The sequence below is a fragment of the Mustela nigripes genome, chromosome 1 (genome assembly GCF_022355385.1).
Source record: "Mustela nigripes isolate SB6536 chromosome 1, MUSNIG.SB6536, whole genome shotgun sequence".
In the NCBI taxonomy this organism is placed as follows: domain Eukaryota; kingdom Metazoa; phylum Chordata; class Mammalia; order Carnivora; family Mustelidae; genus Mustela; species Mustela nigripes.
In genome coordinates, this window is record NC_081557.1 from 25,983,200 (window position 1) to 26,008,004 (window position 24,805).

The window sequence follows — 24,805 nt, forward strand, 5'->3', positions numbered from 1 at the left end:
AAAAGCAAACAAACAAAAACTGTTCCTGGATATTGAGGGAAATCAAACATGCATACCTACTGTGTATCTATAAGCTCTGGTGGCAGTTGGTTGGGAGAAGGGAGAGGAAGGCATTAATTCTCCCGTTTCTGATCCCTTTCTTCTAGCTTTCTACCTGCAGTACCTGGTATGGTTATGTTGTCCTGGATCCTTTTTTACCATATTTTCTAACTGCTCTCCTAAGTGGGGTTGTTAAGGAATTTAGATAGTATACATTAATTCCCAGTATAATTTGGGAGGGGAATACCAATTAATCTAACTCTGTGATATTACAGAGGAGGAAATGGCAGTTCTTTTTACTTTCAGCAAGATCAATCATTGTTACTTATGAATGAGTATTTAAACTTAGGAAAAGTTGAGGAAATATTAGCTTTCAAAATCAAAAATAATTTTCTTTTTTTTTCTTTTTTCTTTCATCACCCTTCCTCTTCCTTCTCTTCCTCCTTCTCCTCCTTCTTCTCTTTTTTAGTTCTTTGCAACGTAATCAGATCCACCAAATAAAAGAAGGTACTTTTCAAGGCCTGATATCTCTGAGGATTCTGTAAGTTTCTCTCTGATTATTAGAAACAAATACAATTTTTGTCCAGTTCCAAATTAATATATCATTACAATTCCCATGATAGATATGTTTAAAGATACAATTTATTACGTGTAAATACTGTTCCGGTTTTACCACATGGTACTTTATCAATACTCCACTCTCAGTATTTTTTTTTAACCTTAGCTTTTTAGTTAGTATTTTTTACCTTTTACCTTAGCTGATTTATGATATCGTATGTTAGTAAGTGATAAAGCATAACACATATAACCTGCGAGATGGAGCTTGCTTGTTTTCTTGTCATGCTAATGAGGTTTGCCTCTCCATTAGGGCAGGGTTAGGCTAGGCAAACTATAGGCTATGGGCCAGGTCCAGCCTGCCTCCGATTCTTGTAAATTAGGTTTTACTAGAACACAACCATGCCCTTTTGAGTAAGTGTTGTCTAAAGCTGCTTTCACCATATTATGGCAGAGTTGAGTAGTGGGAAGTAGAGACCATATGACCTATAGGTGAGAATATTTACTATCTGGCCCTCTACAGAAAAAATGTGCTGACCCTTATGCTGTGGTATGTATTGTCACAAATATAGCTAATATGCAGCAGAAGTACTCATTAGAAAAAATGTATTTGCATTTGAGTGTGTATTTGTGCCAAATATTCACTTAAGCACTTGGGGATAGAGAGGTGGCTAAGACAGGCCTTGTCCCCACCTTCACAGAACTTTAATGCAGAAAACACAATATGCTAAAATAGTGACCACTTTTAAAATACACAGCAAATTTAAAAAATTGAAGGTGAAGTGAAATTACATATATTGAATACTGTCTTCCAGTAGATCCCCAGTAAGACAATGAAAATGTTTTCTACTGGAAGGTACTTGATTGGAGGTTGGGATCTTTCCCTGTGCCTGACAGGCTTACTGTGCATGGGTCTGGGCAGTAGCGAGGAAGGGGACTGGCTCCTAGCTGCCATCACTTCTTAGAGCACTGATAAGCTACAACAATGAAAAGCTGGCCTTTTCATGATTTGGAACCAAGTTCGTCCAGTTGTGCTGTGATCCAGGGGATGGGTAATGGAATGAATTTATCCACCCTTTAAATTTCCATTAATGCTCCATTTAAGGGTGGTTGCAGATTATTTCTCCGTTTTTATTAAATCTGCAAGAACAGAATTTCTCAGGGTGTGTTTCTGAATGTAGTACAGCTTTGGTGTTGATAGGATTTTTATTTCCTGCTCGGGAAAGAATGATATCTGAAGCCTTCTGGAATGCTCTTGTTTACATATTGATTATTTGTCTTCCCTCAGGGCCTTATCACTGACCTTTGAGAAAGCAAATACTATGAAACCTGTTTTCATTTTCAGCTTTGTCAGGAGCTGAGTTTTTCCTCACCTACTTAATAGTACCAAAGGTTATATCATATCATTCGTATTTTTGAACTGCTACCAGAAGGATAAGGTGGAGAAAATTCACAACTGTTTTGAAACAGATGCCAACTAGAATTACTGCTCCATGGAACCCATTCCAAGAAACAGATTTTTGTGAAGGGGAGGGGTTCAACATAAACATAAAGTTGTTGGTCAAGATTAATATCTTATCAGGGATACTGTGACTACCTCAGATTCCATAGTGTGGTCAAAGTAACTGCAATTTGAATTTATTTGAAAAGATTAACAATGCTACTCTTGTAATTGCAGAGATCTGAGTAGAAACTTGATCCATGAAATTCACAACAGAGCTTTTGCAAAGCTTGGGTCAATAACTAACCTGTAAGTTGATGATTTTATGCAGTAATATCTTGAAAGCAATGAACCATCTACAGAAACTTGTGTTTTAGCATTGTCCTATGGAAATATTTCTCTGTTCAGTTGTTCCCCTGTGTAAATGCTAAGCTGCATTCGTATTGAAATGGTTTCTTAGATGGCAAGAAGCATGCCAGATCTATTGTTTTACTACACCTTAACTTCCTTGTACAACTTTAATATTTGTGATGTTTACACATGTATAACATATAAACATATACATGTTTTTGTGTAACTTGTATCCTAGGAGTTAATTTGAAGTCTCATTCATATTTCAGAGATATAAGTTTCAATGAATTAACTTCATTTCCTACGGAAGGCCTGAATGGGCTAAATCAACTGAAACTTGTTGGCAACTTCAAGCTGAAAGAAGCATTAGCAGCAAAGGATTTTGTTAATCTCAGGTGTGTTTTTACTTATTTTTCTTTTTTTGTTGAAGTTGTGGTGGCCCTCTAAATTATAGAGTATACTAGTTTTTTTGCTGTGGTTCCCAGATTCTCTGGGAGGTTATAATTTAAGAGTATTTTCTACCTCGGTCCTCACAAATTTGGTAAAAAATAGAACATGAGCATTATTCTGTAGTTTTTGAGAACATGAATTTGAGTCCTGGAGACTGCCGGAGAGAGAACATAGCTGTTCATCAGACTGGTTTTTCATATAGCAGATTTGTCATTAGCAATGTGGCAGGAGCCCATAAGTGTGAACCTACAGAAAATTGGCACAGGGCTCTAATATGTTTATAAAGTATTTGATACCATAGAGATAGGGTTGGGGGTAGTACCATGGGAGAAGAGAATAAATATGTTTACTATAGTTATATGAACAAAGTACATTCATTTAGTGGTAGAAAGTCACAAAGGATCTGTGACATTGATTTTTAAATCAAACTGCCAGTATCATATGATAAATTAGGCATGGTTAATTCATGTATAAAAGGAGTCTGATTAGACTTCACTTTAAATTGCAGCATTACTGCTAAATTTTAAATATGGTTTGTTTTAAATTGAGTTTTTAAAAGCATATCTTTTTTTTTTTTTTTTAAGATTTTATTTATTTATTTGACAGACAGAGATCACAAGTAGGCAGAGAGGCAGGCAGAGAGAGAGGAGGAAGCAGGCTCCCTGCTGAGCAGAGAGCCCGATGTGGGACTCTATCCCAGGACCCTGAGATCATGACCCGAGCCGAAGGCAGCGGCTCAACCCACTGAGCGCCCCTTAAAAGCATATCTTATATGAAAAGAGAAAGTCATGGTGACATCTGATAGGTGACATCCTCACCAATGAGGAAATGGAGGCCCAGAGAGCCTAATGACCAGCTTTTAAAGCATGTGACAGTCAGATCTTTCTCTGGGGCTCTTAAAGATTGAAGTACTTTTTACAGAACAAAAGCATGTCTGTGAAGTTGTTATTCAACGTAGATTTTACCATCTTTTTCAGGTCTTTATCAGTACCATATGCTTATCAGTGCTGCGCATTTTGGGGCTGTGACTCGTATGCACATTCAAACACGGAAGATACCAGCCTCCAAGACCACAGTGTGGCAAAGGATAAAGGCAAGTGCATATACTTCTAAAAATAGAACACTCTTTATGGCATTAATTCAAGTCTCTGTTCTTGTAATCATTTGTGAAGGATAAATATGAAATATGTGAGAAAATGGCATTTTCTGTGTTACTAGCATCTTTGTTATGAAGCTTCATGCCAGCTGAATTTACATCATGCATGACAGAGAAGATTGCAGAAGAGTTTGGTTCTTTTCAACTGCGCAAAGCTTGAATTAAACACAGTTTATGTTATATATTCAGGTCCCACTGATGGAGCAGGTGTCACCAGCAGTGTGGAGAATGAAGAACATAGTCAAATAATTATCCACTGCACACCCTCCACAGGTATGCCCAACACATTTTGCTGCAGTTTCTTGCTTTAAATGAACTTTAGGCAAATATATCTGAAATGTGTGGGGAAATGTGTGATTTTTTTTTATAACAGGAGCGGGACTAGATGATGTCATAAGGCCTTATGCCTCAAAGTGTGGTCCGTGTACCAGAAGTTTAGGCATCTCTTACAGAATCTCAGTCCCAGACTCATTGACTCAGGATCAGTGTTAACAAGCTCCCCAGACAGTTATGTGCATTCAAAATTGAGAGGCAAAATTGAGGGCTTCATTAACTCTAGGACTAGTTCTAGAAGTTACTGATCTGCAAGGATTTTTAGTGTTACTCCCCCCCCCCCTTTTTAAATTCAACCTTCCTTTTCCTTTTCATTCTACTTTATTTCATTGAATTTTAGTAGACTTGGGAAAGTTACTAAAATGAGACCATATATTTAGTTCTGACACACTGTTGGATTAGATTTCATCTATGAGGGAAGATGGATTTGGAATTTTACTGTAAAAGAAAAAAATTGGCTAACTTCTGTGCTATGAAATTGATTTTTTAAAAAGATTTTATTTATTAGAGAATGAGAAAGCACAAATGGGGAGCAGCAGAGGCAGAGGGAGAAGCCAACTCCCCACTGAGGAGGGAGCCTGATGTGGGGCTCAGTCTCAGGACCCTGAGATCATGACCTGAGCCAAAAGGCAGCTGCTTAACTGCCTAAGCCACCCAGGTGCCCCCCACTTGTTTTTTTAAAGATTTGTTTATTTATTCATTTGAGAATGAGCACAAGCGGTAGGGGTGCAGGCTGAGCCAGAGGGAGAAGGAGAAGCAGACTCCCTACAAAGCAGGGAGCCCATCATGGGGCTCAATCCCAGGACCCCGGAATCATGACCTGAGCTGAAGGCAGACGCTTAACAGACTGAGCCGCCCATGTGCCCCAATCGTGAGCTTTTTAAGGGGCTGTGTTTACATTCTTTTACTGCTTAGTACAGTGCCTATGTAGAGAATGAGCTGAACGTGACCAGATGAGTGAATGGAATTGGCAAAGAATCATTTCACCTTAAACAATGTATGTTGTCTAGTTTCCAAATAAATCACTGGAAGGTAATGGGGTCCAGCTTGCTCACTGCCCTTCCTGGGGTCCTTGTGCTGGAGGATGTACCTAAGGAACTGACAACCCAGTGAGAAGGGAACAGCTTTATTAAAGGGGAGACTAGACCAGAACCAGCAGGGATTCTATGTCCTCCACACTGAATTTAAACCTTAGTCAGCCAGGAGGAACATTAGTCGTTGGTCTGAGCTCCTCTCCCCAGGCTGCAGGAAAGATACACTGTAGACCTGACTCCCCCCTCAGTTGTAGTAACACACAGACACCCAGGTGTTCACTCAGAAGCAGGAAGTAGTGGAGAGTGGAGTCCTTGTGTTAAAACTGGAGGAGGCTGGGTGGAGCCTCCTTGCCAGGATTTTGAGGGAAAGTACCTCCACCTACCAAACACTTCCCAAAGGGTGAACTGTTCTCTCAGGTCAGATGAGCTACTACTCCCTCCCTCTTCCTCGAAAGGAGGATGAGTTCAGATACAGAGATAAACGTGAAAGCTTTCTTTTAATACTCCCTGAGGGTGGGGGGGGGAATGAAAATAGTTAATTACTTAATTAAAAAAATTTTAAAACTTGTGATATTTGGGATATTATATAAGACATAAATGTTGCAGAGATGGCTTGTTAGGTCTATGAATGTCTCAGTGATTTAAAGTGCTTTATGGAATGTATCAAACTTCATGACAGTTCAGAAGGATAAATCAGAACGTGTGTTTTAGGCAACTCTAATAACAGTTTTCTTGTGCTCTATAAACAGCATTTCATTTTTCTTTACTAATTTTAAAATAAAATAGTTGTCATTTGTGACATAACTAGCCTGTCAAAGCCCCTTACTAGAACATACAATTTAGTTACGAAATTAGTTGTTGCAATCCTAGTGTAAGTTTCACAGGATTTTATTGGATATGGCTTTGTATGTACTTAACATCCATGTGTTTTTGCTCTCCCTTCACTTTCTTATTGAATAACCTTTGTCAGGTCAATCGAACATTTTGACATCTCAATTTCTCTAGATGAAAAGTGCGTATAATTATACCTATCTTAACCTTCTTCATCAGGTTGCCCTTGAAAGCCATAATGTGGGAAAAAATAGATGTATACATGCATATATGTACATATATAATTTTCAAAAGCTGTATTAGGACTAGGAAAGAGGAAGAAAAGGACCTCTTATTTATTGAAGGCCAGCTATGTACCTAGTAACCTGCTTAGGTATCTCATGTATATAATTTTACTTAAGGTACACCATGCTATGAAATAGGCATTAATATCCACAGGCGAGAAAACGAAATTGATATGGGTTTAAGCTGCTTTTTCAAAAAAGAACGGCAAGTCATGAACCCTAAATTAAAACCATAATTTATCTCATTCCGAGCCTTCAGTATATCAAGTACTTTCATGTATGAGACACTGTAATTAATATATATATGTGTGTGTGTGTGTGTGTATATATGTATATATATACACACACACACACACACATCCATATCCATATCTATATCTGTATCTATCTATCTATATATCACTCACTGTTTGGGTTTACTAGATATTTAATAAAAGGAATTGAAGTGTGTTGTTTTTAAAATAGCCTAGTCCAATGTCTAAAATAGCTAAGAAATAGAAATCTTTTCAATTTGGTTCAATTCAATTTTGGTACCAGATTTAATTATTCTAGATTAACCTTCTTTAGCTTTTCTCTAAATCCATAGCATATGAGAATAGGGTGTTTTCTAAATTGCCTTTTATTTCTCTCTCTTGTTTTAGGTGCTTTTAAGCCCTGCGAATATTTACTGGGAAGCTGGATGATCCGTCTTACTGTGTGGTTCATTTTCTTGGTTGCTTTGTTTTTCAACCTGCTTGTCATTTTAACAACATTCGCATCTTGTTCACCGGTGCCTTCCTCCAAATTGTTCATAGGCCTGATTTCTGTATCCAACTTATTCATGGGAGCTTATACTGGCATCTTAACTTTTCTGGATGCTGTGTCCTGGGGCAGATTTGCTGAATTTGGCATTTGGTGGGAGATTGGCAGTGGGTGCAGAATAGCTGGGTTTCTTGCTATTTTCTCCTCAGAAAGTGCCATATTTTTATTAATGTTGGCAGCTGTCGAAAGAAGCTTATCTGCAAAAGATATAATGAAAAATGGGAAAAGCAATCATCTCAAACAGTTCCAGATTGCTGCCCTTTTTGCTTTTCTGGGAGCAGCAGTGGCAGGCTGTTTTCCACTTTTCCATAGAGGGGAATATTCTGCATCACCCCTTTGTTTGCCATTCCCCACAGGAGAAACGCCATCGTTAGGATTTACTGTAACCTTAGTGTTATTAAACTCATTAGCATTCTTATTAATGGCCATTATCTACACCAAACTTTACTGCAACTTGGAAAAAGAGGACCTTTCAGAGAACTCACATTCTAGCATGATAAAGCATGTCGCGTGGCTCATCTTCACCAATTGCATCTTTTTCTGTCCTGTTGCATTTTTCTCATTTGCGCCACTGATCACTGCAATCTCCATCAGCCCTGAAATAATGAAGTCTGTTACTCTGATATTTTTCCCATTGCCGGCATGCCTGAATCCGGTCCTATATGTTTTCTTCAACCCAAAGTTTAAAGAAGACTGGAAGTTACTGAAGCGACACATTACCAAGAAAAGCGGATCGGTTTCAGTGTCCATCAGTAGCCAAGCCGGCTGTGTAGAACAGGATTTCTTCTATGACTGTGGCATGTACTCACATTTGCAGGGTAACCTGACTGTGTGTGACTGCTGTGAATCCTTTCTTTTGACAAAGCCAGTGTCATGCAAACACTTAATAAAATCACACAGCTGTCCTGCATTGGCAGTGGGTTCTTGCCAAAGACCGGACAGCTATTGGTCTGACTGTGGCACACAATCGGCCCACTCTGATTATGCAGATGAAGAAGATTCCTTTGTCTCCGACAGCTCTGACCAGGTGCAGGCCTGTGGACGAGCCTGCTTCTATCAGAGTCGAGGATTCCCTTTGGTGCGCTATGCTTACAATCTACCAAGAGTTAAAGACTGAATTGACATGTTTGTAACTTTCCCCCATCAACCAAAATCACAGCATTTATAGACTGAACCCTAGTCTGCTCTTTCATCTGGGAAGCACTTCTGTGATCACTGCCTGGTGTGTTACTTAGAAGGAGGAGAAGGTGGCAGTTTATTTCTTAAACCAGATATTTTCAGAGAACAAGTGCCTAAACTGTCAATTGATGAAAAATGCAATGTCCAAGCAATGTGTGGTCTATTTGGAAAAAATTTATAACTTGAAAAAGATTTTATGTATATCATAGCAATATAACGTTAGGTTTTCTTGATCCATAAGAAGCAAATTTAAACCTGTTTCAGAATTAAGCACAAGATGAAGAACAGCTGTTAATATTTTTTTAAGAATATTTGAAAATGTGATTTTATGTAACTAAGAAAAAGTCTTGCTAATTTTACCTAATGTTGCATCATTAATCTCAGGACAACTTACTGCAGGGCCAAAAAAGGGATTGTCTCCCAGGTAGAACTGTGAGAGTAGAAGAGTAGGCATTATCACCCAATTGCATTTTCGGGTCCCATCTTTGACATAATAGCATCATAAATTTTGTTTAAGTGACTTATAAATCTAAAACCTGAAGATGTTTTTAAAACAATATTAACAACTGTTAGATTTTAAAAGAATAGCTGAACATTTGTTTTCAGACATTACGCATCTCTTTGGTACAATCACAGTGATTTTTTCCTCAATGTCTTGTGACCACACTAGGAAGAAGTAAAGGACTAATGGTTGTGTGGGTTTGGTAGATTTGGATAAACTACTAGCTAATATGGGGTTTGAATAGCATCTGAGGGATTTGATGGCTCCATGGAATGTTCTCATTCATAAACAGTTCTTTAATAACATTGGCTGTACCAACATTATCCAATTTTGTTGGTATGTTATCTATGGATAGTTTAAATTATACAGAAGATAAACTGGTAAATTATTGTGTCAAGGTGGAAGAAATCGGGAGTAATTATTGACACAAAGCACTTATCAGGGTTTCTTAGTGAGCCAGATTCTCCTAAACCCGTGCTGTTATCTGGTAGCTTCCATACATTTCCCCCTTACTGTGATTTAAACACAAAAGAGCCTATGCAACAGTTCAGAAATTGTGTTCTTGTGAGACAAAACAAATGTGTTGTCAAAGAAAAAGAAAAAGAAATAAAGCTTAGGCCTATGTCTTTAACAATTCAAAATTTTACTTGATTCTTATCTATGGACTTTTGACATGTCACTATGTGGAGTCTTAAAAGTTATAAATGTTCAGTGTGTTTTTTGAACAATATGCTAAATCAATAGCAAACCCACTGCCATATTAGTTATTCAGGATATACTAAAAAACATTAAGCTAGATTACAGTTTAATAATTAAACTGTATATACTGTGCATATAATGAATTTTTATCTTATGTAAATTATTTTTAGAACACAAGTTGGGAAATGTGGCTTCTGTTCATTTTGTTTAATTAAAGCTACCTCCTAAACTATAGTGGCTGCCAGTAGCAGGATGTTAAATTGTGGTTTATATACTTTTTTGCATTGTAAATAGTCTTGGTTGTACATTGTCAGTGTAATAAAAACAGAATCTTTGTATATCAAAATCATGTAGTTTGTATAAAATGCGGGAGGGATTTATTTACAGTGTGTTGTAATTTTGTAGGGCCAACTATTCACAAGTTTTTAAAGTTGCTATCATGTTTGTATATTTACACATCTGATAATATTAAATCATAACTTGGTAAAAATATGTAGCTAAAAGGTTTTTTTCCTCCGAAATTCAAGTCACTGAAAACTTTGCATTCATTTAAAATATAGAATAGCAGGTATATAAAATGTGTGGTAAATCATGCATTTACCACATTTCTTTCTAGTGGGAGATACACTGTTGTAAGCTGTGTTTTGAATTATTAAAGTTCTAGAAATCTAGCAATCTATTTTGCCTTAATTTGTAACTAGGTATGTTAATGAATTTGCTTAATGTTAAAGTAGGCAAATTAAACTATTTTTTTAAAACATAGAATGTATTATTTGTTTCAGGGGTACAGGTCTGTGATTCATCAGTCTTAACAATTCACAGCACTCACCATAGCACATACCCTCCCCAATGTCCATCACCCAGCCACCCCATCGCTTCCACCCCCTCCCCTCTAGCAATCCTCAATTTGTTTCCTGAGATTAAGAGTCTCTTAAGGTTTGTCTCCCTCTCCGGTCTCATCCTGTTTAAAGGAAGAGTATTAGAAGAAATGCTCAAAGAACACTGCTGATATATACAAGTAAGATTTTATTCTATCTTAAGTCTGAACCATACTCATGGGGAAAAAAAAATGTGAAATTTAAGAGAATACCATGAATTAGATCTTTATTTAAAAGCAAATGATTGGTGGTGGTGGTGGTGGTAGGGTGCCTGATTGGCTAAGTAGCTGGTGCTCTCGATCTCAGGGTTGTGAGTTTGAGCCCCACATTGGATGAAGAGATTAATTAGAAATAAGATCTTAAAAAAAAAAAAAATGATTGGGGTGCCTGGCTGGCTTCGTTGTTGAAACATGCAACTCTTGATCTCAGGGTTATAAAGTTCTAGCCCTGTGTTTAATGTAGAGATTGCTTAAATTAAAAAAAAAACAAATGATTTAAAATCCTGCATGATACCAAATGTAGTCAGTTTCTGAAATGTTTAGATATAAATATTCACCATCATGAAGCCCTCATTTTACAGATATGAAAATAGAGGGCTTGATGAAATTCAAGTGAATACCTAAGGCACACACAACAAATTAGAAACCAAACCAGCACCCAGTTCCTCTTAACTTGAGACCTAGATTTTTGGTTTTGTTCATTTGTTTTAAACTTAAGTATGTGTCTAGAATTCCCACAACAAAAAGTGGAATAGTGTAATTATTCCTCCCATCCCTTCAGCCTTCAGCCCAGGTACCCATCACCCAAATGTGGCAATTACCAACAGCACATGGTAAATCTTGTTTCATCTCTGCCCCATTCACCTATTTACTAACTCCCTCTAATCCATCTGCCCTTTGGATTAGTATTATATATTTAAGATTTATTTATTTTAGAGAGAATTTGAAGCAGACTCTGTGCTGAGTGTGAAGCCCAATGTTAAGTCCAAAATCCCAGGACTTTGACATGATGGCCTGAGCCAAAACCAAGAGTTGAAGCCAAATCAATTGCGCCACCCAGGGATACCTGCCCCTTGGATTATTTTGAAGTGAATCTAAGACACTTCATCTGTGAATATTTCAATATGTCCAGGGATAAATTTTTAAAAGTTGCCTAATTTATTGCTACAAGGCTAAGTGGTAATGGTGTTACTTTTGTAACAAAGTCAGACAGGGATTTTTAAGCAAAAGTTACTCTTATAACAAGGTAACAAAGCCAAGAAAAAAAAGTTATCTAGAATATATATCATGAAAGTGAAAATAAATGAGTAGTAAGAAGTTACTAATTTAACACCCAAAAACTCAAGGGGAGAGGCCTTCTTTTGAGCTTATTTATACATTTATGTATAATTCTACCAAACTTGAGGGGTGCCTGGGTGGCTCCATTGGTTAAGTGTCTGCCCTTGGCTCAGGTCACCATCTCAGGGTCCTGGGATGGAGTCCCACTGTCTGGCTCCCTGCTCAGTGGGGAGTCTGCTTCTCCCCCCATCCCCTTCCCCACCCCTGCTTTCTCTCCCTCTCTCAAAAAAAAAAAAAAAAAAAAAAAAAAAAATCTTAAAAAAGTCTACCAAACTCGATTATGGCTTCTCACTCTCAGCAATGACAAGACACTAGAGAGACCACATGATTCAATTATGTTCATGTAGCAGCACCCATACCATGCATCTCTTTGCTTCATTATTTCCAGTGTTGCTATGGCATAATGCAGTAGTTGGTCATTATTTCAGGATTCTGTGGCATCAAGGAAAAGACATAATTTGTTTCATAAAACATTTTGAGGAGGCAGAGAAGTATATGACATTTTAGCTTCCTATACCAAGAGGCTAACGTGGGAAAGTTTGGGAGTTTAAATGACACAATTTATCATTTATCGTTTTCTCTGTCAGGTCCTGTGCCAGAAACTTTATTATTTAATGAGATAATATGACTGGGAGGTAGGTTATTTCCCTATGTTACAAAGGAGTAAGTTAGGACTTACAAAAGCCAAACAGCTTGTTTAAGAAGACCAAGTAAGAAATCACTGATTCAAATTCAGGTCACTTTTGGTTTTTACTAAGACTTGTGCTTTTTCCTATTTTGCTTCAGGTATGTCAGATTATGTCTTTGGAAATAGCTTAAATTTACCTCCTATGAAGCCCTGAAGTGGCCCTAAGCCTTTTGATGCTGTTACTGATTCTAAGGAGGTTCTCATAAATGGTTTTAACCAGCTATGCTAAAATTGAATAATTGGGGTAGAGAATGTAAACTAAGCCACTTTTATTTTTTGATTAATTTTATTACTCAGTTAAATATTTCTTCCATTTCCATTTCCATTTTGTTCCTACTGAAAATTTTAACAAAATTAACAAAAAGTTAGCATTGCATTAAAACAGTTTTAACCATGTGATATTTTACTAACTATAGCTACTGCCTTCTGAATTGCCCTCGGTTGCTATTATTTCTACCTTATCTAATTCTCCTGTGTCACCTTTTGCAGATCTGAATTTCATCACGGACTCTTATCACTCTGGTCAATAACAAAATGTGTGTGCTATTTTTGGCCTTTGTCAGTTTTCACTCTGATATTTCTACTAGCAATATGCATCATGACATAAATAGGACAAAAAGCCCCGTGTATTTACAACTGTACTGAGTTTTGTCAGCAGGAGTAAAGCATCCAGCTTTATTGTCTATCACCTCTTTCTTGCTATCTTCATCCCTATTCCCAATCCCTGAGAGGACAGCGCTCCTTCCGAGGCCCCACAAATCATTTTTGTTATGAATAAAATGGGTTACCACAGAATATTTTAATGGTATGATGCTACACCACAAAATAATGAACGTGTGACGGTAGGGTATTTTTCTCCTCTCTCTCTAGTGCTTCACAGAGGCCCTAGTAAACTAGAGGCTCAAAAGACCTCAAAATTGACACGCACAAACTAGTTACCCGAAGTTTCCAGGCAAACAAGGCGCTACCGAACAACGGAAGACCGTCCCCGAAGTGCATTCTTGAATACACTCGGAAACTTGGACAAAGTTCGCTCTCCCCTCCTCATACAACATGGCTGCGTGCTGAAAGAAATCACGACTGAGCCTTATAACCCTGACCTCGTAAGGATACGGGGTTAGTTTTGGCTTCCGCCTCTCGCTCTGCCTTGCTCAGTGACGGCACAGTTCCAGCACAAGAACTGCCGCGCCACAGCAGACAAGGGACGCGCGCCCTCGGAGCTGTCAGCCGGGAGCCGGAGCTCGCGGGGGAGCGGAGAAGCGGAGTTCAGCTCTCTGGCAGCAGCGGCCCGCGGGGATGGGAAGGGCGGGGGAGAGCGGGCCGAGAGAGGCCTGAGCGAGGCAAGCCGCGGCAGGCAGGCCGGGACAAAGCCCTCGCGGCCTCCACGCGTCGCCATGGCAGCGCGGGGTCTGTGCCCGACCGGATAGGCCGGCCCGGCGCGCGCGGGGCCTGCTGGGAGCGCACGTCGCCGCCGCCCCTCCGCCGGTTTGAACTTGGCGGGCCCGATGTGGGCGGCCGGGCGGTGGGGGGCCGATTCGCCACCTTCCGACGCGCGGTCCTCAGCCGACTGCGGGCCCAGGTCTCGGCCCTCCTCCGACTCCGTCTCCGTCCTCATGGCGGGCGCCCGGGGGCAGGGACTGGAGCCGGCGACTGTGAGCTCGCCGTCGCCCCCGCTGAGCTGCAGCAATTCCACCCTGTCGCTGTTGTCTCCCCTCGGCCACAAGAGCTTCCCGTTCGACTACGACGATGGCGACGGGGAGGATGAGGAAGACCTGGACGAAGGTGCTCATGATTCACAGGCTAAGGTGGCGAGCCTGAGAGGAGTGGAGTTACAGGGGTACGTCAGGTAAACTCGAGGCCGCCGGCCGGTACAGCCCCTCTCAAGATTCCTTAGACCCTTCTAAGCACCTTCTGGCGGCCCAGCCCCCTCCCGGCCTCGCCTCAGAGGCCCTGCTGGCACTTCCTCCTGAGGTGCTGCTCCTTTTTTGCTTATCAAGAGTTGTGGGCCAGTGCGCACGCATGCCTACAGATTTTCTATGATTCTTAATCTTTTTTTTTTTTTTTCCCTGAGAATATGATTTCTACAGTCTCACCCCCCAGAAAAAACGTATCTAGTGTCAAAAACACAAAATTTTGCTACCATTTCGGGAATTTTGCGAGTATTCAAAAGTCAGATGGTGGACACCAGAACTCTTGTTCAAACCCTGAATACCAGAATTGATTACTGCGCCTTGGGAGTACCTGTAGTTGTTTTGGAAAAACCTGCTTGCCCGTGAAGTAGGTTGTAGTAAGCAGTATGTATACATTTTGGGTCATAAATGAGGAGCTGCAGCCCAGCTTAGCAATGTCAACCTCAGCATCCACAGATAAGGTTGGATCTGGTCTGTGCGCTCAAAATTACAGTAGAATAGAAATCACTGAGTCAGAGAATGTTAGAGCCAAATATATTATTAAAATCACCCCAGTTTTTTTTTAATTTCTACAATTACTCAGCAAACATCTAGTCTGTGCCATTTACTCGTCTAGATACTGGGGACCACAAACAAGATAGACGTGGCCTCTACTCATGAAATTAAGACCTAAATTAAGCTACTCATTTTACATATAACAAAACTGGCTCAGGATGCAGATAAAAAGTCTGATTCGAAGGCATATACCTAGTTATTAGCAGAGCTGGGTTTAGTACTGAGGTAAATAGATCATGTTCTCTCTTCCCTAGGCTACATGGCTATTACTGAATATATAGAAATAAGAACAAAGGGCTTATCCCTGCCGGAATAACTTTCTGAGACAGGCTAAGTAATGTAGGCCTCTTCTGGAATACAGTCATACGTCACCTTCAGAAAACATTTACAAGTTTCTGATTGTCGAGCTGTGTAAGGCGCAATACAGGAGATCTCAGAAACAGACCGGAGAACCTATGCTTTATGTGTAAGCAGCAACGTAGCCCCCTTTAGTGTAAAGCATTCATACCCAGAGTGAATGAATGGAATATGGAACCATATGACGTGACTCACACACGGTTACAGCAATGAGTCTCTTAAGAATGAAAAGTAAAAGTAAGTACGTTGATGGGAATGGAGATCAGTAAGAGTAACCAAGCAAGCCACTTGTCCAGACTGGTCGTAGCGACAACAGGCCTCTGATCAACCTGATAGTAGAACTTGATGATAGAGTTTCAGGAGTCCATTTTCATGTGGGTCTTTGTAGGCATTCTTCAGGATTGAGTTGGTCCCATAGATTTTTAAAATAATTTTAAGGCTTTGGAAAATATCTTTGAGTCTAATCAACAGGACTGAGCAATGTAGGTACAGTTTAGCAACCTATGGAATGATGGCTATCAAAACCACAGCTCAGCTGCTGAGACCTTGCATTAGCTTCCAGGAGTCAAACTCCTAACCAAATAGCACTCAGGAGAAGAGCCAGACATATTTTTTTGTCTCACTTTAGCCAAAGCCCAAATGAGCTGGTAACATCCCAGGCTTAAGGCTGCCTTCCTTATCGCAACCTTATCATGGGTCATTCCTTGTGAGTCTAAGGGATAGGATATGGCCTGGAAGGAATGCAGGAGTTGACAGGCTTTTTGTATGGGAAGTGTCAGATGCGTATTAGGTGTTTCAATAAATATGTGCTGAATGAATGCCTGGTTCCTACTCCTAGAGAACAGATAGATGCAGTGGTTGTCTTCAAATGCTCCAGAGAACATAGCATTTCCTTTCAGGAAGATAAATGTTTACAAAATTTCATCAGGCATCTCCCTACCTCTAACCTTTAGTTGGCGCCCTTGGCAGTTTGGGGATGATGCCCACGGCCTCATCCCTAGTTGCAGGCCATGGGCATTCCCTCCATGGAGCAGGGAATAAACCCATGGCTGTTTGGGATTTTATGCCTTTTGTCCATTGTTCATCAGCCACAGATATAAGCTCAGATATCAAGTGTGCATGGTGATATGAACTCCAGGTAGTTTATGTGTATGTAGAGCCATGTTTAGGGGATGCATGTACCTTCAAGTGTGTTGGACAGGACTGAGATGAAACTCACAATTGACCTCGGATGATGACAAATTTTTCTTGGAGTCTTTTATAATAAAGCCTTCTGTTCATTCAGCTCTATCCTGGTTTTAATATCACTCTATCCATTAAGAAAACCATGCCTTAATAAATATTTTAGTCATAAAAATCTGCTTACTGAGCATCTCTTGATTATGGGTAAAGCTGTAGTGTATATGCTATACATTTTTTTAGTATATACGCTATCATTTGTTAAAAATATTAAGGCAAGGAATTTAATATTTGAAATGTCATTTTTAGAAGATTGTATTTATTTATTAGAGCATGAGCAGGGGGTGGGGTAGACTCCCCGCCAAGTGGGGAGCCTGATGTGTGGCTTAATCGCAGGACCCCAAGAGAATGACCTGAGCCCAAGGCAGACACTTAACCGACTGAACCACCCACGTCCCCCTAAAATGTCATTTAAGAAAAACAAACCTCTAATTGTGCTCTTTCAACAAACATTTTTTAGGGGGTTACTATATTCTATGCCCTAAGCTAGACTCTTGAAATAAAAAAAAAAATGAGTTAAAACATGTTTTCTGTTTGTAAGGAATTCATAGCCTATGGCAGAGATGGACAAGTGACAGAAAGCCCAAAGTACTCAGTCCAGATTTTTTGCAGAGTTTTACTATGAGGCAATAAAGATTAATGCCCGAGTTGAATCTTAAAGGGAGAGTAGGAATTAGCCATATTCCTCCTCCTCCTACTGAATGACATGTATCAAATACTGAGTGCCCAGAATCTGTCTGCATGCTTTAACATAGATTGTCTCATTCAGTAGTCCATGTGAGGTAGCTTCTGCTGCTATTTCCATTTTATAGATGGGAATGAAGGCTTAAATAAGTTAAGAAATGTACTTAGCCAGGAGGAAGCAGGTAGGGATTCACCCCAAATGATTTATTCCCAAATCTAAGCTCTTGCATGGCTACATGTGGAGATGTAGGCATTTTGGTTTTAGATAAAGCTACAGAGCACAAGGGTATGGCACATTCATCAGTCTGCTTAAGTTCAACAAAACCAAAAGAGTCCAGATCAGCCACTGACATAAGAAGAAGCTGGGAAGATAGGCAGCAGGTAATTCATGGGTGTCAGACTGTGGAGTTTGGATTTCATCTTGTGCGCAAAGGAGCCACAGAAGAACTTTGAGGTAGGGAGTGACATGATGGAAGGATGCATTTGAAGAATGAATGTGGCAACAGTTGTGGAAAATGGTTTGAAATAAGGAAAAAGGTCAGTTATGTCCAGATAGTGGTTGTAAGGTTGGAGAAGAGGTGAATGGCTTGAGAAAATGGAAAGAAGTAGAATAGACATGACTAGGTAATCATGTGGGTGTGTGGGTGGTTAAGGGACTAAATCCAGACAGGGCACAGGAGGAGTCACAGGTCCGGGTTGCTGACAGAGCTAACTGGATGGGTATTGGTACTCGTCACTGATGTAAGATTATAAGGCGAGGAGTAAAATTTTTCTTGGTGGAGAGGGTAGTGGATAGAGGGTAGAAGATGATTAGATTTGGTTGTCCCTGATTTATTGTTAAGTGGGGCAGTCTATTAGGTGGCTGGAAAGAAGTTTGGAGCTCAGGAGAAAGATCTAACCCGGAATGACAGATCATCAGTACCTAGTGATAGTTGAGACTGTGGAAGCAGATAAAGTCTGGAGAAGGAAAGATGTGTATGAGAAATAAACAATACATTAGCAGTGTCTTTTTCCTCCTAGAATACCGACTGCAGGAGGGCATGGATGAATGAAGAAAGCTGCAGAAGAAAATGAGTAAACTGAAGCAACTAAAGCACAACTAAAAAGTTGTGCATGGTGGAGGGAGAGGCATTTGGTGGCCTGAAGCAGGAATGTTAAAGAGAAAGAGGAGCTGAGTCTATAAACACCTGGGCCCTGAACAACCTTTCTTTCCTTGGGTCCTAATGGTCCGCTTTTGCTCAGTTTTATGAGGCTTGTGTATCTGGCTGAGGCCCAGTATTTCCCACCCCCTTCTCTTGAGCTTGTGTGAGTAGTTACTTTTCCGTGTACCTGGAAGAGACAGACTGACAGAGGTGCACACGGGAGATGCACTAACCAAAATGGAGAGTTGTAGACCCCCTGTTTGAAGAATGGGCAAAAAGGAGTCAACTAAAACGTTAAGGAATACTAGAGCCATATTTTTTTTTTTTTTTTTAAAGATTTTATTTATTTATTTGACAGAGAGAAATCACAAGCAGGCAGAGAGGCAGGCAGAGAGAGAGAGAGGAGGAAGCAGGCTCCCTGCTGAGCAGAGAGCCCGATGCGGGACTCGATCCCAGGACCCTGAGATCATGACCTGAGCCGAAGGCAGCGGCTTAACCACTGAGCCACCCAGGCGCCCCTAGAGCCATATTTTTTTGGTAACTTTATTTTAAGACGATTTCAAACTTAGAAAAAAGTTGAGAGTTTCTGGGGCATCTGGCTGACTCAGTTGATAGAGCATGGAATTCTTAATCTTAGGGTTGTAAATTCAAGTCCCATATTGGATGTAGAGATTATTTAAAAATAAAATCTTAAAAGAGGTGCCTGGGTGTCTCAGTCATTAAGTGTCTGCCTTCGGCTCAGGTCATGGTCTCAGGGTCCTGGGATTGAGCCCTGCATTGATCTCCCTACTTGGCAGAAAGCTTGCTTCTCCCTCTCCCATTCCCCCTGTTTGTGTTCCCTCTCTTTCTGTGTCTTTCTCTGTCAAATAAATAAATAAAATCTTTAAATAAAAATTTTTCTTAATCAAATCTTTAAATTAAAAAAAAAGAATTTCTGTTCATCTTTTACCCAGAATTCTTAATTGTTAACACATAACATATTTTCTCTACATATATACAAATATTCTTTTTTTCCTCTGTACTATTTAAGGGAGGAAAGGGAAAAGTCTGCTTCAGGATATGATTAGGGTCATGTGTTATAATTAGTTGTCCAGATAAGAGATTTTTAAGAATAAAAAATTCTTGTCATTGAGGCAAATGGACTGGGTCTGAGTTTTCCCAGTGGGTTTTTAAATAGTGTGATTTTAGATGATGAAGGAATTCCAAGGCAGTTTGATAGATAAACTAATTCAAATATTGGACTTCTTGTTCATGATTTTTTAAGTGTATGTTTATAGATAATTCATATATATGCATTTATAAAAATCACAATATTGTAAATATATTATTAAATTCTGCTTTCATTGTATGGTTAAGTGAATGTATAGCCAAAGAGTTTTGAGTGCAAATGCTATGTTTTCTTTCTTTTGGAATAGTGTGGTTGAGTCAGAAGATCACCAAGAACAGAAACAGGAGCGCCTACCAGAAAGCAACCTGACGCCATGGGAAGTGTGGTTTGTTGGCAAAGAAAGAGAAGAACGTGACCGTCTGCAGCAGAAAGCTCTGGAGGTAAAACTAGACAGTATCCTTTTTGCTTAATCTATAAGTTCACAAATTAGAGCTGCTATCAAAATTAAAATGTTAATGTTAAATGGCAACCAGACACATGAAAAAATGTTTGTCATCATTGGCCATCAGGGAAATTCAAATCAAAACCACATTGAGATACCACCTACACCATTAGAATGGTCAAGATTAACAAGGCAGGAAACAACAAATGTTGGAGAGGATGTGGAGAAATGGGAATCCTCTTACATTGTTGGTAGGAGTGCAACTTGGAAAACAGTGTGGAGATTCCTCAAAAACTTAAAAATAGAGCTACACTATGACCCAGCAATTGCACTACTGGATATTTACCCCAAAGATACAGATGTAGTGAAAAGAAGGGCCATATGTACCCCAGTGTTCATAGCAGCAATGTCCACAATAGCCAAACTGTAGAAAGAGCTGAGATGCCCTTCAACAGACAAATGGATGAAGAAGATGTGGTCCATATATACAATGGAATATTACTCAGTGATCAGAAAGGATGAATACCCAACTTTTGAATCAACATGGACAGGACTGGAGGACATTATGCTGAGTGAAATAAGTCGATCAGAGAAAGTCAATTATCATAGAGTTTCACTTACTTGTGGAACATAAGGAATAACATGGGAGGCATTAGGAGAACAAAAGTAAAAGTGAATTGGGGCAAATCACAGGGGAAGATGAACCGTGAGAGACTGTGGACTCTGAGAAACAAACTGAGGGTTATAGAGGGGAGAGGGTGGATGGATGGGCAAGCCTGGTGGGTGGGTATTAAGGAGGGCACATACTGCATGGAGCACTGGGTGTTGTACATAAACAATGAATCTTGGAGCACTGCATCAAAAACTAATGATGTATTTTATGGTGACTAACATAACACAATAAAAAAAATACCCTAAAAAATGTTAATGTTATTATCCCTCAAAAACAAAAATTTCTTCATTTACTTGTTTGCTCTGTCCATTTTAATAACTCTTATTGTAAAAATAATACATGTTCACTGTAAGAACATTTGGAAAATATAGCTAAGCATAATTAAGAAATTAAAATCTCTTATTTCATCACCTAAAGGTAACTGTGGTTAATATTATTGTATATAGCTTTCCAGATTTTCTTCTGTGTAGATTTAAAAAAAAAAAATCTGAGGCACTTAGTTGGCTCAGTGGTTAAGCATCTGCCTTTGGCTCAGGTCATGATCCCAGGGTCCTGGGATTGAGCCCTGCATCAAGCTCCCTGCTCTGCTTCTCCCTTTCCCATTCCCCTGCTTATGTTCCCTCTCTCACTGTGTCTCTCTATGTCAAATAAAAAAGTAAATATTTTTTTTTAGAAATCTACAAATGTGTAAATGAAGACACATATAATCGAACTTTACTCTATACACATTTAACTAAAGTAAATGCAACTGCATTTATTTGGTAATTTTTTTTTTTAAAGATTTTACTTATTTGACAGAGAGAGACACAGCAAGAAAGGCAACACAAGCAGGGGGAGTGGGAGAGGGAGAAGCAGGCTTCCCACAGAGCAGGGAGCCCTATGTGGAGCTCCATCCCAGGAATCTGGGATCATGACCTGAGCTAAAGACCGAGATGCTTAACTGCTAAGCCACTCAGGTGCCCCTACTTGGTAAAATTTTTTTTAAAAAGATGCTAAAATGAAAGAGAGACCGGAATCAAGCCCTATATTACTCAGAGCATGTGCCCTAGAGTGAGTGTGTGTGGGGAGATGGGAATCTGGCGGGCTTTCAGGGTTTTTCAGTTCTCTGTGCCAACCTGCCTTGCTTGTTGGACATTTCCGTGTTTGTGATTGTCTCTGAACTCTCGCTCTCCAAACTCAAAAAAGTAGTGTGATATACATTTTCACATGAATCCTTCATTTTTTTAACTCTTACTATTTGCTGTTGAGAAACTAGCAACTAAAGAGATTTGGATGATTTGGCATCCCATAGTATCCAGACTCACTATATGAATTCTTCTTATCTGACCACAGAACCCAAGTAGATTTGAATGGTGAGGGGTATATCTTGTTTCTAGGGAAATAGGATCAAACTTCTTTGTAACCTTTTTTCTGCCTGTTACACTGTTAATATATTTCTATTTCATTAAATATTTTTGCAACATCATTTCTAAATGGCTGGCTAAGATTATTAAAATATATTTTAAATGTATTAGCTATAGAGTACCTGGGTGGCTTGGTCAGTTAAAAGTCCTACTCTTGATTTCAGCTTAGGTCATAATCTCAGGGTTGTGAGATCAAGTCCCTTATTGCACTGTGCATGAGAAGTGGAGTCGGCTTGAGACTCTCCCTTTCTGTCTGCTCCTTCCCTCATGTGCACCTGTGCATGTGTGTGCTCTCTCTCTCTCAATAAATAAGTAAAATCTTTTAAAAATATAGATATAAGAATATAGTTAATTGGTTCACTATTATCATATATTTAAGTTTAATCTGTTAGTAACTATGTTGCCATAAATATCCTTGGATCTGAAGCATTGCCCTCCACGATCTTCCTTAGAATAGGTTTTTCATACAGTTTTGAAACTCATTATTTCTGTGATGCATTTTGAACTAGATAGGCAGTCACATTCAGGAGGCTTGGCATGATTCAAATGACTAGAAACCAGTGCATTCTGTTATTTCCTTATTGCATGATGTTTGTTTTCTAAGAAATAAATTTATTCCTGGAAAAGTACAAAGTAGTACTTGTTTCCTCTTAGAAGGGCAGAGTGCTTGAGAAAGACCTTAAGATTTGATGCCAGGCAGGCATGTTTAAACTTTTTGCTTCAATTACCTGTCCATACAATAAGAATAAAAGTAATACCTATGTCACATGACTTTTGTGAGGTTTAAATGAGACAAAATATTGTGACTGATATTGTTTTATTAGTGTTGTTACTGATATCATTGCAATCATAGCCTTCTTAAAGGTTTTTCATTTATTTTCAGGATTAGTGTGTATTATTGAGACCCCATACTCCTATCTCAGCCTCAAATTTTAACATTACTAATTTCCACTACTTAGAGCAGTAGCTTTCAAAATATTTTGTTCATGGTGAGAAGTCTACTTTGCTTGTCACATAATAAATCCATACATTTATGTATATTTACACATACATATATTTGTGCAAAACCTGGTATGCTATTCTTTCTTTCCTTTCTTGTGTTTTGTTTTGTTTTTAAAGGTCAGTCATAACCCACTAAATTGGTTTTGGACTCACAGTTTGGAAAACACTGATCTAATGAGCCGTTGGTAAAGTGGGGTTCGGTTTATGGCATTTAGCTTTATCTCTGACCTCACTAGAATTCACTTGTTACATTAAGGAAAGGAAAACCACTTCAAGTCATTTTTACAGTTAGCATACAATAAAAGAAGCTAATTAAATTACAAGAAATTCATAAGGGAGCCTGGGCTTTGGAGTCACACAGAACAAGGCCGAAATTGTAGCCATGTCACCTTGGGAAAATTATCCACATCTCTGAGCCCCCAGTTTCTTTATAAACCAGATTTTAGAGAGGCAGTCCTAGAGTGGCTAAAAGCAGAAATTCTTGAGGTATATTTCCTGGATTCAAAACATGAATCTTGGTCATATCCTTAAACTTGCTGTGCCTCAATTTCTTAATCAACAAAAGAGGAAGAATAATATTTACCTCATAGTGTTGTTGATGAGGGCTAAGTCAACATAAGGATACAGCCTAGTATATAGGGCATTCAATGAAAGTTCATTGTTGTTACATGTTAAAGCAGATGGTAATAATAACTACTGAAGATACGTTTTTGAGAACAGATTGAAATAATGAATATGAAGTCCCTGCCGCAGTCATTAAGCATGTAACAAAGTGTAATTAGTTGAAAGATTAAAATTTCTTCATGTATTTAGTAGTTTGAAATTTCTTATGGCTACATCATTACTTAACTCTAAAGCAATTAAATATTTTAGCATAAATCATAGCCTATCAGTCATGCCAGAGATATCATAACATATAGGCCAACTACTCACTTTATAAGTTTATTTTGTGCCTTTATGGTATTCACATTTTTTCATGCCTTTTCCTTGTTTTATTTTCTAAGTGACACTTTTCTTATTATTATCTAATTTATTGCATTTCTAATTTGTTTATAAATCATATCATTAGAAGCATAGATTATTAACCATAAAGAACAGTTCATCTTAGATTCCTATTGAGGGCCAGAAAGTAGCTGCCAACATTTCATTTCCTGGCAAAGCTGGGATGGGTCCTGCTTCCTTCAGTTTTCAAATAATAATTTTTTTTCCATAATATCAAGATATTATAGAAATAAATGGGTCAGACTTAGTATTTAATTTTGAACTTACCCCAGTTGTCTTATTTTCTTCCTTGAAAACTTAAAGGAAAATTCAAAGGATAATTGGGTCATTAAAAAGATCATCTCTTCTCATAAACTTTATTTCAGCAACTGACATTTAGATAGATGTTTGTTTCAGACATCTCTAAGATGGAGTTAAAAATTATTAAAAAAAAAATTTTTTTTAAAGATTTTATTTGTTTATTTGACAGACAGAGATCACAAGTAGGCAGAGAGGCAGGCAGAGAGAGAGAGAGGGAAGCAGGCTCCCCGCCAAGCAGAGAGCCCGATGTGGGACTCGATCTCAGGACCCTGAGATCATGACCTGAGCCGAAGGCAATGGCTTAACCCACTGAGCCACCCAAGCATCCCTAAAACTTGATTTTACACCACTTTACTTTAAAAAAAAAAATCATTCTTTGGGCGCCTGGGTGGCTCAGTGGGTTGAGTTGCTGCCTTTGGCTCAGGTCATG

At 39.0% G+C, this 24,805-nt stretch overlaps 2 protein-coding genes across 5 annotated transcripts in view; both read left to right on the forward strand.

The window, feature by feature from the left end:
• LGR4 (leucine rich repeat containing G protein-coupled receptor 4) overlaps window positions 1–10,326 on the forward strand; it is a 102,555-nt gene extending 92,229 nt beyond the window's left edge. The window contains exons 13-18 of the mRNA XM_059406765.1: window positions 509–580; window positions 2,273–2,344; window positions 2,656–2,781; window positions 3,814–3,929; window positions 4,182–4,265; window positions 7,116–10,326. Coding sequence (XP_059262748.1) covers window positions 509–580; window positions 2,273–2,344; window positions 2,656–2,781; window positions 3,814–3,929; window positions 4,182–4,265; window positions 7,116–8,392 — 1,747 coding nt within the window. The 3' untranslated portion in view covers window positions 8,393–10,326. The remainder of the gene's footprint in view (window positions 1–508; window positions 581–2,272; window positions 2,345–2,655; window positions 2,782–3,813; window positions 3,930–4,181; window positions 4,266–7,115) is intronic.
• Window positions 10,327–13,965: 3,639 nt separating this feature from the next.
• CCDC34 (coiled-coil domain containing 34) overlaps window positions 13,966–24,805 on the forward strand; it is a 333,393-nt gene continuing 322,553 nt past the window's right edge. For 3 of the 4 annotated variants that reach the window (XR_009405454.1, XM_059406819.1, XM_059406837.1), the window contains exons 1-2: window positions 13,966–14,404; window positions 19,861–19,993. Coding sequence is in view for 3 of the 4 variants with exons in the window: in XM_059406819.1 (XP_059262802.1) it covers window positions 14,064–14,404; window positions 19,861–19,993 (474 nt within the window). In the remaining variant the exon portion in view is untranslated. The remainder of the gene's footprint in view (window positions 14,405–19,860; window positions 19,994–24,805) is intronic. The other variant, XM_059406827.1, reaches the window with a different exon arrangement.